Source organism: Anas acuta, chromosome 1, assembly GCF_963932015.1.
Source record: "Anas acuta chromosome 1, bAnaAcu1.1, whole genome shotgun sequence".
Classification (NCBI taxonomy): Eukaryota; Metazoa; Chordata; class Aves; order Anseriformes; family Anatidae; genus Anas; species Anas acuta.
Genome location: NC_088979.1, coordinates 174,789,006 through 174,803,210, shown reverse-complemented (window position 1 = coordinate 174,803,210; position 14,205 = coordinate 174,789,006). Strand labels below are relative to the sequence as shown.

The 14,205-nt window shown below is 34.2% G+C and overlaps 1 protein-coding gene across 41 annotated transcripts in view; it reads left to right on the top strand.

Annotated features, from left to right (window-relative positions):
- Positions 1–14,205, top strand: part of NRCAM (neuronal cell adhesion molecule) — a 150,834-nt gene that overhangs the window by 121,729 nt on the left and 14,900 nt on the right. For 13 of the 41 annotated variants that reach the window (XM_068669437.1, XM_068669455.1, XM_068669417.1 and 10 more), the window contains 4 exons: positions 750–785; positions 8,700–8,765; positions 9,288–9,413; positions 10,489–10,641. The exons of 15 other annotated variants lie outside the window; for them this stretch is intronic. In XM_068669437.1, the coding sequence (XP_068525538.1) occupies positions 750–785; positions 8,700–8,765; positions 9,288–9,413; positions 10,489–10,641 (381 nt within the window). The remainder of the gene's footprint in view (positions 1–749; positions 786–8,699; positions 8,766–9,287; positions 9,414–10,488; positions 10,642–14,205) is intronic. 13 more of the 41 variants (XM_068669440.1, XM_068669456.1, XM_068669446.1 and 10 more) reach the window with 4 other exon arrangements.

Genomic DNA, 14,205 nt, shown 5'->3' with positions numbered 1-14,205 from the left:
ATTCCATTCCAGAGAATAATACATAATTACAGAGAATAATACTGAAATGATGCAGCTCTATGCCACAGAGGTCTAAACTTTTCCCACAGAGCTGGCAAAAAAATACATCTTCATAAAAGATGCCAAAAAAAAAATTCTAATTTGTGACCACAAGTAACTGGTGACATTGTATATTTAAATAACCTTATTTATAGTGTTTGATCCTGTCACTATTGATTTTTACATTTGTAACAGTTCTAGGATATTGGCAGTTCTTTTGTTGAAGATGCTATTTATTTAATTATGAAAGCTCAAAAAATAAGAGTAATTTCAAACAAAAGGGAAGGATTGGGGGAAAGCCTTTTATGATTTTGCACATCTTAATATTAAAGGTCTATCTTGATACCATCTTCTCATGTATTTTTATGATTACTGAAATTACAGTTTTATTTCAGTCGATATAGATGAGTTGGTATGCAATGCAATTTTTCTAATAGTGTATTAAGGTTGCATATAAACTACATTTATTTTAAACCGTGTCTTAACAAGCATGACCAAAAAAATTTAGCAAATGCATGTATATTAATTTCTGTCTTGTAGTAGTCTGTCGGTGTTCAGCATAACTAGATTGTTTCTAATTTATTTGAATTAATACATTTTATCTAGTCTGCATGCTTTTCTGGTTTAAAATGAAATTATTTATATGTATGTTCCCTTTGGTGTTGTATCTAATTATATAGTGTTCCTATTCTTGTTTTCCTCCATTAAAGCTGGTATTCCTCGTCCTGCTGTAGGTGCAGGCAAAGGTAAAATAAAACTGCATGATTTGTTATTGTGTGGATTTTGCAGTGTTGCAAATGGGGAAATTGTAGTGGTAAGGACAGAAAATCTTGAACTACACATTACTATACGAAGTATTAATCAGTGCTGGAATAAAACATTTACATTAAAAAAAAAAAAAAAAGAATACAGAATGCTTATTAATACCTTTCATCTGTTTATTTTGCCAGAGTTCCTGGGGAATTCATTAGCTTTGCTTCAGCAAAGTCTAATTATTTCTGAACATTTAACAGATGTATCTCACTGTCATAAATATTCAGGGTCCAGGTGCACTAGCACTGATGAGCTGGAGTAGAAAAAGCAGCAGCTTCACAAAGATTTTTTACTGCCTGTGCCATGCGCGTTTTTTCTTTCAAAAAAGTAGGTGTGCCTTTGTTCTCGCTGCTGATTAACGCTACCCATTTGATCACATTTACTTCATTTGCGACCAACTGTGCATAGGAGGCAGATGACTGACAATACACTCTGTATACTTCCCAGTTCAAGTATCAGATGGAATATAGAGGCAGATGACTTCCTGCTCTCTTAGGTTCGCAAATCTTGTGGGTGATCACTTGAAGATATTTCAGTGAGTGGAGCATATTGTGAACCTTGTTCTTGCATTCAGCAATATTAGGTTCTTTATAATGAAGTTCTTCTGTCGAACAATGTATTCTTCACACAGTTTTTTATGAATTTTGATACCTTTACTGCCAGAAGCAAAGATTATCCTGAGAGATTTTAGAGAGCTGAGTCAGAAAGTTGTCTCTATACCCATGTGTGATTTTATCACAGAGGTGTCATTAACACTTACCAACATTGGAGTTTCAGATTCTCAGGCCATAAAAATCCCATGTCAAAATCACTACATGAAAGTATCCATTATTTTTTACAAACTCGGAAGAGACAAAATAAGTTGTTTCACATATATTTATTTTCCACTTGATGATCAGGTGTTTTGATAATTATATGGCTATAATAATAGCCATGCTATTCACCCACTTAGACTGGTGGAGAAGTCAGACCGTGTAAGCATGCCTTTGTGCATGTGTATATAAGTGCATTCTAATATCAAACACATTTCTGGTAAGTGTATGGAGTTCTGGGTTTATTTTAATGCTAAGTCTTTATTACTGTGTTTTAGTCAAGTTGTAGCTGGGAAGTCAGCACAGATTGGAACAACAGAACTGGCTTGTAGTCCTCGACATAGCAGCAGAAATGTAAATTAAGTTCTCATTATTTATAGCTGAGCATAAAAACTCATGCAAGGAAAAATGGATTCTCTGTGTGAAACTGCAGCCTAATTATAGCTGTATCACAGTCTAGGGCTAGCAGAAAGCATCTTATTTGTAAGATCAGCTGGAGCAGCTCACATTTCAGAGCTGTCATCTCAGATTCTCTGAAAACGTAAGCAGATGTCTTCGTTTGGTTCCATGCCGTTTATGGTTTCAAAGTTTTCACATATTCCTGTTGCATCTAGCTCTTACAATCGTAAAGAAAACTTTGGAACTGCAAACAGGATGGTGCTAAAGCCATGACATCTGCTATGACATCTGAGTTGCTGCAGCTCTGAGATGAAGGTTCTCAGTGGTTACTTGCATTAACATGATTAACTATTTCCCTACTGATCCTGGACTATAAGAAAGGAAAAAGAGGATCATATTAGCAAGTGCCAAATTATTTGGTCCCATGAGTGGGTGGATTTGGGAGACAGAAATACTCAGCCCGCTCAAGAAGAAACCATGCCCAGCAGTGAATTTTTACTCCTTCTCCCTCCTGCAGGACAGCCTTTGAGTAGATACAGTTCTCATTAATGTAGACCCAAAGCCAAACTGAGAAGGATATGAAATTTTGATATCCTCAACTGTGTTCTGATCCATCAAAAGCAACAGCCCAGTGTTTCATTTTGAAGGGCAGGAGTTATCAGAAAAATACATATATCCTTTCTTTTGCAATTTGAGATGAATATCTTGGAAGTTAACAAGACAGTAGATGTCAGATTCAGAAAGAATAAAACTCAGTGAAATTTTGGTAGTGTGTTTTCTGCTGGCTAGCTGCTTCCGAAGGCCTGTAGCTGGTCAATCAGAAACATTAGACACAAGGTCTTGGGGGAATTGAAAGCATCTAAACCTAGGCGAGGTGTACAACCTGAGATATATTTCACTTCTCAGAATAAAACTGTATTTTAAAGTGCTGAGGGAAATAATGCTAGTGTTAATGCCAAGGATCTTACAGTGTCTTAATGTTTTTATTGTAGACCTGAAATATATTTGCTGTCCTGAAATATATACTTGTGGTCCTTTGGCACCATGTGACTTTTGCAGTCTATCTATGCAGGCACGGACCTTTCATTGTACTGTAGTCTTTCATTAGTTTAAAATCAAGGAAAGCAACCAAAGACTGCTTACTGACACACTTCAGTTGAGTTTGTTTGATCATAATGACTGCACTGGTGTCAAGTAGCTGTTGTAAAGATACCCAGATCAATCAGTAAAGAAACAAGCCTTTTTGCCTTTTCTCCTTTAATAGTAACTTTAGATGAAAGTAAGTTCAAGGATAAGAAATTTGGATAAAGATTTTTTTCCCCCCTTATTCCTTTAGTAAAGATAGACATATCCTGATTGAATAGAACATAAAAGGACAACATGCTGCAACAAAGGGGGACAGTATAAAGAGGAAATAATTGTCTCACAGCAAAAGAGACCCATACTAATCAAAGTGCTCTTTCTGCAACTGGTGTCATTGCATCAGATAGCCAAAATGCAATGGATTTTGGCTGATTACAAGACCTGAGGTTTTGTTCTCCTCTGATGAAATTTAACTGGGAGATTCATGTCAATGTTGCACAACCCCACATGAGTAAATCATGATAGAAATGGTTTTATTGTGGATGGGCAAGCTACCCTGTTATACTGTTTATAATCCAATTTGACTTGCACTATATTTTTTCATTTATAATTACTGTTGTACTATGCATGATATATTTAATCAAGATAAATAATTAGATAAAGAATAAAGTATTTGATAAGCCGCATGCATTGCCGTTGGCATCTGGGTATTGACATCAACGTCTACATCTACCAACAGACATGGGGTAACAGAGGTGTGAGAAGAAATTAGGGATTAAGAACCTGATGACCTGTGAAGTAATTATAGAAACAGCTGGAAACTGACTCTGGTGATCACTGGAGTCAAGGCTTTCCTACCCTCTTTGATGAGGATTTTAAAATAAATAGACTACAGAAGAAAGAAAAGAATACAGATTAGACCAGTGGTAGAAGTGAAAGTTGCTGATTAACATCAACAGTCACAGGGGCTTGTAATGGTCTTTGTGGTAAGTTGAAGTGGAGGGAGTCATGCCATGTAATTATGCACGTCTCTACATTTAGCAAGCCTTCTTGTTTCACTTTTCTGATTCTTTTTGATATAGTCCACATTTCTAATTTAAAAGCACTGATAACTGACAGATGTGACCTGCAAAGCTAGTAAGATTGGGAGCTTTAATTGAAACTAACACTTGCTGTCAATGCAGTACTTCAGTATGTCTCGTGTTCTTCATATGAACTTCACATCTCAAGAACTGATGGAAATACTTTTGTTACAATGGAAAAATACAAGCAGTCGAGCCTCTGAGTCTGAAACTTTTATTTTTTTCTGGCTGAATCTCCAATGTATTGTTCTTCACTCAAGGCTAGAAATCATTCTCACCTCAGTTCATATTTCTGATCTATTTGGAAATGATAGGATCATCTTAATATTCTTTGTTCCATACAGAATGCTGTTGTTTAAACCATTTTCCCCTGCCCACCATCTGTTGTACCTCCCTTTTTGAATCATCTCACATCATGTCTCCATATTTTTCTCTAACAAGTTCAAGCTGCTTTTTCTCTTCTAGTTAATTATAGTATTTCTGTACTGATCCTTAAGCCACTCTCTCTCTGTGGACTTCTCTTTGATACATTTATGTGGTTCTTTCAGTACAGCCTGCTAAAAAAAACCTTCGATTTTTTCCTCTTTTAAGTCTACCATGAAAAATGTTGATGCTTTGGATGCGTAAGAAAATGATGATCATTTCAATGTAAAACTTCCTGCAAATACATTCTGCTTTTTAGACTTCACACAAAATCTATGCCATGCTAAATGTTTATCAATGAAACTATTTCTTGCATTTTTTCATTGTCTTCTGTATTTCTTGAACTATAGGAAGTCTCTTGCAATGGCTTAGATAATCTCAGAAGTGAGATCTCTCAATGCCAGAAAATGCCCATCTCTCAATGCCAGAAAAGGAATTTGCTCCTATTGTTATACTAAGGCTTGAATTTCCTACTGTAAAAGTTTGGGGTTAAAAAGCAAATTAAAGCAAACCCCTAATTTGTCGTATGCCTAGTTCTCTGTGATATATCGCTTTATATTTTTCTTCCATTTGACATGAGTCATCAGGTGTGTGTTTATCACATAGCTGCCAGTTCTTGCTGGAGATTTGATGAATCCCCTGAAACTTCATAAAGCTTAATCACTTTAGGGATTATTTAATTTACTGTTCTGCTACACTAAATCGTGAGTTAGAGTAGCTATTCTATTAAGATACTTTCATATCTTATGTCACAAATTACTGAATTCTGTTGAGTCTGCCGTCCAAGTACAATTGTGTTATTTGCAGGAGCTCTGTTCTTGAAAAGTTAGAAGATTAAATACTCCTCTACCAAAAAGAAAAAAAAAAGGCAAAAAACCCAACCATTACCAAAAAACAAACAAACAACAAAAACAAAAACAAACAAACAAAACAAACAAACAGAACAATGACAGCAACAAAAAACAATATTGAAATTAATTTGAAAAGAAAGGAAAATACTACTTTGAGCCTATGACTTTCTCAACAGTTGACAAATTCTTTAATACCATATCTCACTACAGTACTCAGAGATATCAGCAAAACTTTGCATTGCACAGCATGGTTAAAATGGCTTAATTTACTGGAGGCAGCTGAATTAAAAGTCAGTTTGTATGAAAAGCATAACTTAATTAACAGTCTAATCCCATCATTTTTGAAGTGACTCTTGTCATTGGTGGTGCACAGCATTATGTGTGGCTGTAAATCACAAGAACACGGTGTTCCTCTGCTCAAAAAGCACTTCTCCCTGAGACAAAGCTTTCTAGCCTCACTCTTTTCACCAACTGCCACTTGCATGCTTTGAGAGTTTCTGCCAGCTGACAATAACACATTTTGCATTTGTGAAGAGTGCTAGGAAGCATAGTGAAGTACTAAGATGTTAATTATAATTAGAGGTGTAGTGATTTAGAAGACAAGAGTCTGGGTAGATTGGAGACAAGCTCTGAATCTTGTACCTACCGAGACATCAGGCTTTCATCACCTTAGAATCCATCAGCTATCTTTTATTTTACCTACATGTATACCCATTTTGCAAATATGGCAGAGTTGAAAGATTTAACTAACAATTTCCAGGCTTGCTGGAATTATTAGAACAACTAGTAGTGAAAAAGAGGAAGAATAACAGAAGTAATAATTTTGAAAATAAATACGCTACTGAATGAATTTGTTGGTGTGTTGTGTTCGATAAGAAAAAACAGAACTTAAAACTGACCAAATACTACACAATGATCAAACTGTACAAGCAACCATTGGTAAAAATCAGAAAAGAGGACGTCTGGGAAATGTCAGCATTAGTCAGTCACTTGAGAGAATTTAGAAACTAAAAAACCAAAAGAATGAAGATAATTTTCTGAGCCAATTTCACTGTTATGTGCAATCATATGAACAGAAAGCAATTTACTCAATACTAGGTCTTTAATCTAGCAAACAGCCATTTAGTCAGGGCAGAAACTAGAAATCAAAGATTTAAAAAACAAAGCCCCAAACAAACAAACACAAGAACACAAGAAAAGATGCACATTTCACAGGAAAGGTAATTATCTAATTAGCCTAGTGATACAGAAGCTGGCTGTCATCTGGAGTCTTTCACACAGGGTGAGACTCTTTACTTCATCCATGAGCACCCAGGCATCAGGAGGGAAAAGCCAGATGTAGTTCTGTGGCATCTCTTTGCAGGAGAAACAGATTATTGCTTACAGTTTCTTCTGACCTTGACATCAGTGACAAATGTCAGCCATACAGTTCTGCTACTAATTAGACATCTTTGGTAGAACAGCAAAATCCGAGAAAATATAGGTGTGAGAAAATATGATTTAATGAAACAAAACAGAATAAATTATATTTAGAGTACTAACCGGTAGCTTTCTTGGCAAAGAACAAATACTAAGATGCTGATTGTAATTTACACCTGTTCCCATGTGCAAATGAGGCAAGATGTTTATATATCCTATCCACAGTCTCAGACTCTGAATGTTTCTAAATTTAGACCTTGCTATTCTTTCTTCTTGCTACCTTAAAGTGGCACAGAGGAGCAGAACGTAATCCCCTTGCGTTACTATAGTGGATATGATTACAGACCAGATTTTCCATACCAGAATCCTGGCTCTGGTATTTCTTAGTGGTTTTGTTGCCAATTTAGTAACCTAGATGGCTTTTTTAAAAAAATCTTGTTCTTTCTGATTTTAAGTTGATTTTAGAGAATAGATATATTCTTTATGTCTTAAACAAATATGTTCCCTATTTTTGATTGGTGAAAGAAGTGATGTATAAAATACATAAGCACAACAACCTACAAAGACATCAAATATAGCAGTAATAGGTTTAATACAGACTGAAGTTGAATGAGAATTCTACTAATGAAGTAGAATTAAGAAAAGAATGGTACAAATATGGAGATAAAAAGCCTGATAGTGTGAAAATTTGTAACGAGGATACATTTTCAGAAGAATTGATGGAATTTGCATCATTTAGATCTTTTAAAAAAAAGACTTTCAGGAGCTATAGATTTCTAGTTGCAGTACTCATTTAGTCTGTCTATACAGATTTATTTATTTTACTGTGCCAAAGCAAGCCATTTTTTCTTTGAATCAAATTTGGAACTACTTCCAGTCAGCTGTATGGACAAGCCCATCCTGTTCTGAGGAGGAAATAAGTATGTGAATAAAATCTCTGCAGCACTTCTTGCCTTGAGAACAGGCCTTTGCTCATTTTATTTTCTGGTATAGGCAAAGTTGCTGGAATTTTGTCATTGTCTTTCCTGAGACTAAGATTTCACCTCTGGTGTTCCATGATACTTTTGGAAGTATTTTTGATGTTTTAGCAGGATCAAAATGTCAGTGGCAAACAGAGTAAGGCATTTTCGTTCAAAACCTTTTGGATCTGCACTAAATAATAGAATTTATTTTTATTAATATTAAGCAAACAAACATGCTGAAGTTTTTGTCCATTTTTAACAGATGTAATTGGAGAACAAAAATTAAGATATGAGCAAAGATGTGGCTAATTACAAGATGCCGAAGAGAAAAGGACTTATTTGCATAGGGGACTTTGTGCATATCTGTGCAACACACTTGTGTCTGACGAGAATGATAATAGGACTCAGTATCTTAAAATCCATAGTATTGTTTTGTTTTGTTTTTCTTTGCTTTCCAGTGACTCGAGTGCTTCACACCAGAATATTTTGATATTGGCTCTCCATAACATTGGGAATGTTATGGAAATGTTTAAAGTTGCAATGAATCCATAATGGCAATGAAGCTGATTTCATAAATGTTCTGTAAAAATACAGGTTTCAGTAAAAATATACTCCTGTTCATTTTCAAATATGTGTTTATCATTTAGCCCTTTCATATTTTAACAAGTAAAACTAATTGAATTTTGCATGAATGTAGAGTGTGCATGCATTATTCGTTTAGCAGGTAAGGCTTTACTGCATTATTTAAATGATAATTTTTGATGTAAAGTGTTTTTATTGTTTATTTTTTCTTTCCCACTACCTCTGATGGTGAAGGATATTCAGAAACCCTTTTTGCAACCTCCCCAGTCATGCATACTGTCCGTCCAACTTTCTATAAGGGTATTGTGTTCCTTTTTTATCATTATCAATGCAATAGAGACACAGTCCTATAAAGGGCTTGCAGTTGAGGCATTTACAGTCCATTCAGTGACATGTGGAATAAAGGGAGGTGTGTGCCACCTTCATACCTCTGTTCTCTCCATTTCCCATTACCTGGACAATGTTCTCACTTCTCCACTATGTTCATTTTACTTCTGGATGAATAGAAACAATGTTTTCTGGGATTTTGACAATTAAGCATTTTTAAGTATTTGGCAGTTTCAGTGTTATAGGGCATGCTCACTAGAGTACATAGATTTCACTTTCTAATTTCATGGTGTAGTAACTGCTTAGGATTCAATTACCAAGCATGCTAATTTAGTCACTAATTTCCTGTAATGGAAACAATGACAAATACTTTCCCTGTATGTGATCTAAATTAGCATAGTACCTTCCTTTTTTTTTTCTTTTCTTTTTTTTTTTTTTTTTAATGTATGAAGTCGCAATTTCATATTCTGCTTTGTTTTTCTATTGTGTATTCAGTGCAACCACTTTATCCAAGGATCAGAAATGTTACAACAGCTGCTGCTGAGACCTATGCCAATATCAGTTGGGAGTATGAGGGACCAGATCATGCGAACTTTTATGTTGAATATGGTGTAGCAGGCAGTAAGAAGTCATTTCATTAAATTATATTAAGTGTTCAGATATATTTTCAAACATTTTTAAACATGGTCCTAAGTTGACCCAGTGTTAATGATAGCTTTGAAATGTTTGGAAAAAACATTTTTTAACTTGATCTGGAGATCAAATAATTCTCATTATAGTAAACATCAATGTGTAGTAGGTTTTTGATGCTTAGATAGAAAATCAGCCTTTGTTCCTTTGTATTATCTTATAAATTATTGTGAACATGAACTTCTAAAATGTAGATCACTTAAAGCTGATCGCTTAAATGCATTGATTACATATGTAAAAATATGATTACATACATTAAAATGGGATTTAACAGTTCTCCTAAATTATATCCAAATCAGGAAAATAAAACAGTCAGCAAAAACTATTTTCTTTGTTAAATTAAACCTTAAAACAAGGTATTGACCAACTTGCATACTTTTCTTGGCATGAAAATAGGTTTTAATCTTTGATAATACAAATAATAACTGTAACACAGATAGATAGCTAATAAAACCATGATATTTAAATACTTTATTCTCCTAAAGTTATGACTAAAGATGATATATCTGAAAATTGGAATATAAATAATTTTTTATGGATATTAGTCAAAGAAGCAACTGTCCTAGAAAAAGAAGATAATGATCAGGAAATATGATCTGTTCAGATTGCAAAATAGAATTTCTCAACTAAAGTAAATATTAACTGAAACTAGAAAAGTATAGTCTCATTAAATGATTAAAATCTATTTTAATGTATTTGATAATTGCAATTTCAGTAAGTCTTTAAAGAAAATAAATTAAAATAGTATTTCTACAGTACAATGGAACAAATGTTTAAAATAGTTTCATAATTAATGTGTAATAGTGTATTCTTCAATATATTGCATGCAATATATTATTTGCAGTCGTAATTTTATATAGTTTTATTTTTTGAAAGAATAGTTGTTGTTTTTTTCAGCCAATCCATAGTTTAGTCAAGTAACTGTTGATAATATTCTGTCTAGAAACTTTCAGTAACACATAGACAATTAAAATTCCAATATGTTGTTTTCCTAAAATTTTTATAGGCAAAGAAGATTGGAAAAAAGAAATTGTAAATGGTTCTCGAAGCTTCTTTGTGTTAAAGGGTTTAACACCAGGAACAGCATATAAAGTCCGGGTTGGTGCTGAGGGCCTGTCTGGTTTTAGGAGTTCAGAGGATGTGTTTGAGACAGGTCCAGGTGAGGCACACCGTACCAATTCTGTATCATAGTCAGAATTGCGAGAGACCACATGCTGAAATGTTGAACTGCTTCTAGCTAAAAGACGTTGTAGCTAGCATCTTTGTATCTTTGTATGTTCCTTTTTTTTTTTAGAGCAATGTTGAATTATTTTTTAAACTCCTAGATATGCTAGCACATTTCTTATGTAGATTATGAATGTTTTCATCCTTCCAATTGATTCTACTTGTCTGTTGTTTATGTTAGGGGCAAGATACTGCTCACACTCCATCTGTGTGCTGTGCATTGAAGATGACCTATTTAATTTATTTCTAATTAATATAACTAGATTTCTATATTTAAATAATGTCTACTTTAATAGAGTCAAGTACGTATTTTTAAAGCTAACAATCTGCATATCATCCTATTTAATACAAAAAATCAGAGCTAAAATGTATGTGTAATCAGAAGTGCAGATTGAATCTGAAGACTCATGTAATCTATATATACCACTATTAAGAGATTTCTACTTATGTCTCCTTTCCTGTTATTATATTAGTTATGTAAATATTTTGATTTCACAAATTATCCTGTGAATCAGTAAGGCTATTAAGTTCTATATGTATATCTTTTCAGTCATTTAAAGAAAGGTGCAGCAGTCATTTTTTTCAAAAGCAAATCAGTAATGCTTGTTCATTTAACTCAAAGGAAGAGTTTTATTGGAAGTTTTTTTGATGTTATGCTGATTATGTTGTTACCATCACAGCATGCTTTTGGTCAGCTATTATTATCTGTTTGTATATGATAGCCACTTCTGCTCATTCCAAGCATTTTGGTCCATGCATAGTTGTTTAGCAGGCACTTCACCAAATCCAGAATGTTATGATTTAAGAAAGTAGTTTAAATATGAAAATATGCTTGGACAATATGTAATATTTATCAGACAACAAAGTAAATTATGAATGTACCAGTTGGAAAGTGAGTGCTTTCTAAAATCATAATTTTTTGCTTTGTTTTGTACCATTTCTGTTGACAATTTGTCATGTTGCAGCAAAATTTTGAAAGCATGGTGCTGAATAACAGTGCCAAGCAAATGTATATGGGCTAAGCAGAGAGGTTGTTTATGCCAGAGAAAGCTAATGGTATAAATGCCAATAGGTAAAGTTTTATGCAAATACACAAAAAAACAAAGCCTAAAGCAGCAGTAAAGAAAGGATCAAGATCGTAGTATAATTCAAAACAAGCAGAACAGAAATCTTCCCAAAAGTATCTCTCTGAACAAAAAATACCAAACCAGTAGATAAAGAATCCTGTACATAACTGTTAATGAACCTTGGCTGATATCTTTGACTAGTTAAGAAGGGAATTTAAAGAGAATTTAAAGACTCTTTTATGCTTTTTGATCAAGGAAATGCTCCATGTACAGTATTGCTCATCATTCTTAATCTAATGATATAGCATATTTTTTAGAAAAGCAAAAATGTTATGTCATACTGTCTTGAGTCTAGATTAAAGCTTTTAAACATTGCAAAAAATCAAGTGGGCAAAGGGAAAATTATTGGAATATGGAATGCCTTCCAATGCTTCCAATTAGGAAAGAAACTGCAATGTTTGACATAATGAAGCTTTTGCCTAATTTTTTTCTTAAGCAAGCATTCCTATAGAACATCTTAGTAGTGTGTGGTTTCATCTTTTGAGCATACCAGTACAGTGTGTTGCATTGACTTCTGCATTAGCAGTTCAACAAGAGTAAATAAATGTATTTCTGCCTGAGGCAGATAATTTGCTCAGAGTACACAGGAAATTCTGTGCCATTTTAAAGTTGCACTGAGGTCTAGAAACCTTTTCCTACTGGATATACAATAAGTTAAGGAAGCTGCATAAGTAAGTTTTCACCTTTATTTCTTCCCATCTATCTTGCATATTTTTATGCATGAGTTGTTTTGCTTGTTGCTATTTCTTACTATGTTTGAATGTTAAATGTGCTTTTGCATTTTGCTACTGTATTTATTATACAACCTTTAATGCCTTATTATAAATGCATCTATATAAAACTCAAAATAATTTTAACCTTTATATGGAAACAAAATTTATATTAATTTGGTTTACAATTCAGAGGAAGATTACCTTTGTGATTTTGTTTTTTAAGATTGCCACTTTTGTTTATATATTTATATGCAGTATATAAAGTATAAATATATATATTTATATAAAGGCTGTATACACACATATAACTTAGACATTTCAGTGCAAGAATTGTTTAAATATTACTCATAGGTACTTACTGTTTTCATGCAGTTGGTGGAAGACCCTCAGGAATCTAGGACCGTATAGCACGGATGTTTGCAAGCTAGCTGTCTCAGCCTCTGCCTTAACTAATAAATAACACTGAGACATGGGCTTGAATTCTGGCCTATAACTGAATACTGTTACATTTTGTTGTTAGTGTGCTTGCCAGTCCAGTGCAGTCTCTCGTCAGCTAGCTGTCTGCCAAAGAAGGCTGCGGCATTGCTCAAAGGACAGCACCAGGACAGGACTCTTCCCAGTTGGCATTCTCCATGTCTTGTAAGGAGAAGAGAGTTGGTGCTGTATCACCTGGACAATCCAAGCTCAATGAGCTTGGACAGTAAATGCTCCACTGGAAAAAAACACAAACAAACAAACAGGTTGTCTGTGATGTCCTTTTATAAGCCTTCCCTTAAAGACATATCTTCTCGAAGGAGAGGTGGAAATCTTTTGCAGGCTCTGGGATTTTCACATTTCTCTGTGTAAAGCTATTTATGCATTGTGTCCTCCACTTCAGTGGAAGAAAGAGTTCAATGGATGTCCTTCTTCATCCCCTTCATGTTTTCTTCTATAGCCCACATTCCCAACTCCTATCACCTTTCCCACTTTCTTCCAGCAGCAATTTCTAAGGCCAGTTGCCTGTAGTGTTTCCAAATACTGTGTTGGAGACAAGTAGGAGGGTTCCAGCCACCATACCACACAGATAATTCCTGCCCTCTCTAGTGGCTGTAGTGTTTCCTGTGTGGTTTGCCTATTATTTACATAATTTTCCAGATAGAGTTGGCAATTGGAGAGAAACTGTGCCAAGGAAAGGCCTCCCAATTGCCTTGTGTTAAGTCCTCACTAATGCTAAATTATGGCAATCATGATAAATTGTAGCATGAGGTACAGGTCTGAGGAGAGGAAGAAAACATTATGCTTAATAAGGCTTTAAAGGATGCTTCATTGTTGATTTTTAGTTGGAATTTAATATTAGGGCCTTGAATGACCCATCTGTTTCTCTGTTTCAGACTAATGGGTGTGCATTAGCTAATGAGTATTGGCTTTTTATTCATTTTGATAATGCAATCTAAGTGTTTGTGTGAATTATAATTTGCAATTTCATTTCAGACATTTAATTAATGTAAAGTGGTTGAGAATAGTTTTGAGATTTGTGAAAAGCAATATAGTATGTGTACATGTTCTGCAATAGTTCTTAAGTCAAAATGTTGAAGAAAGTTGGCAGAATTCTTATATTTTCAAAAGTAAGTTCTGTGTGCTTGTACTTGGAAACATTTTGAATATGAAAATATTCATAGT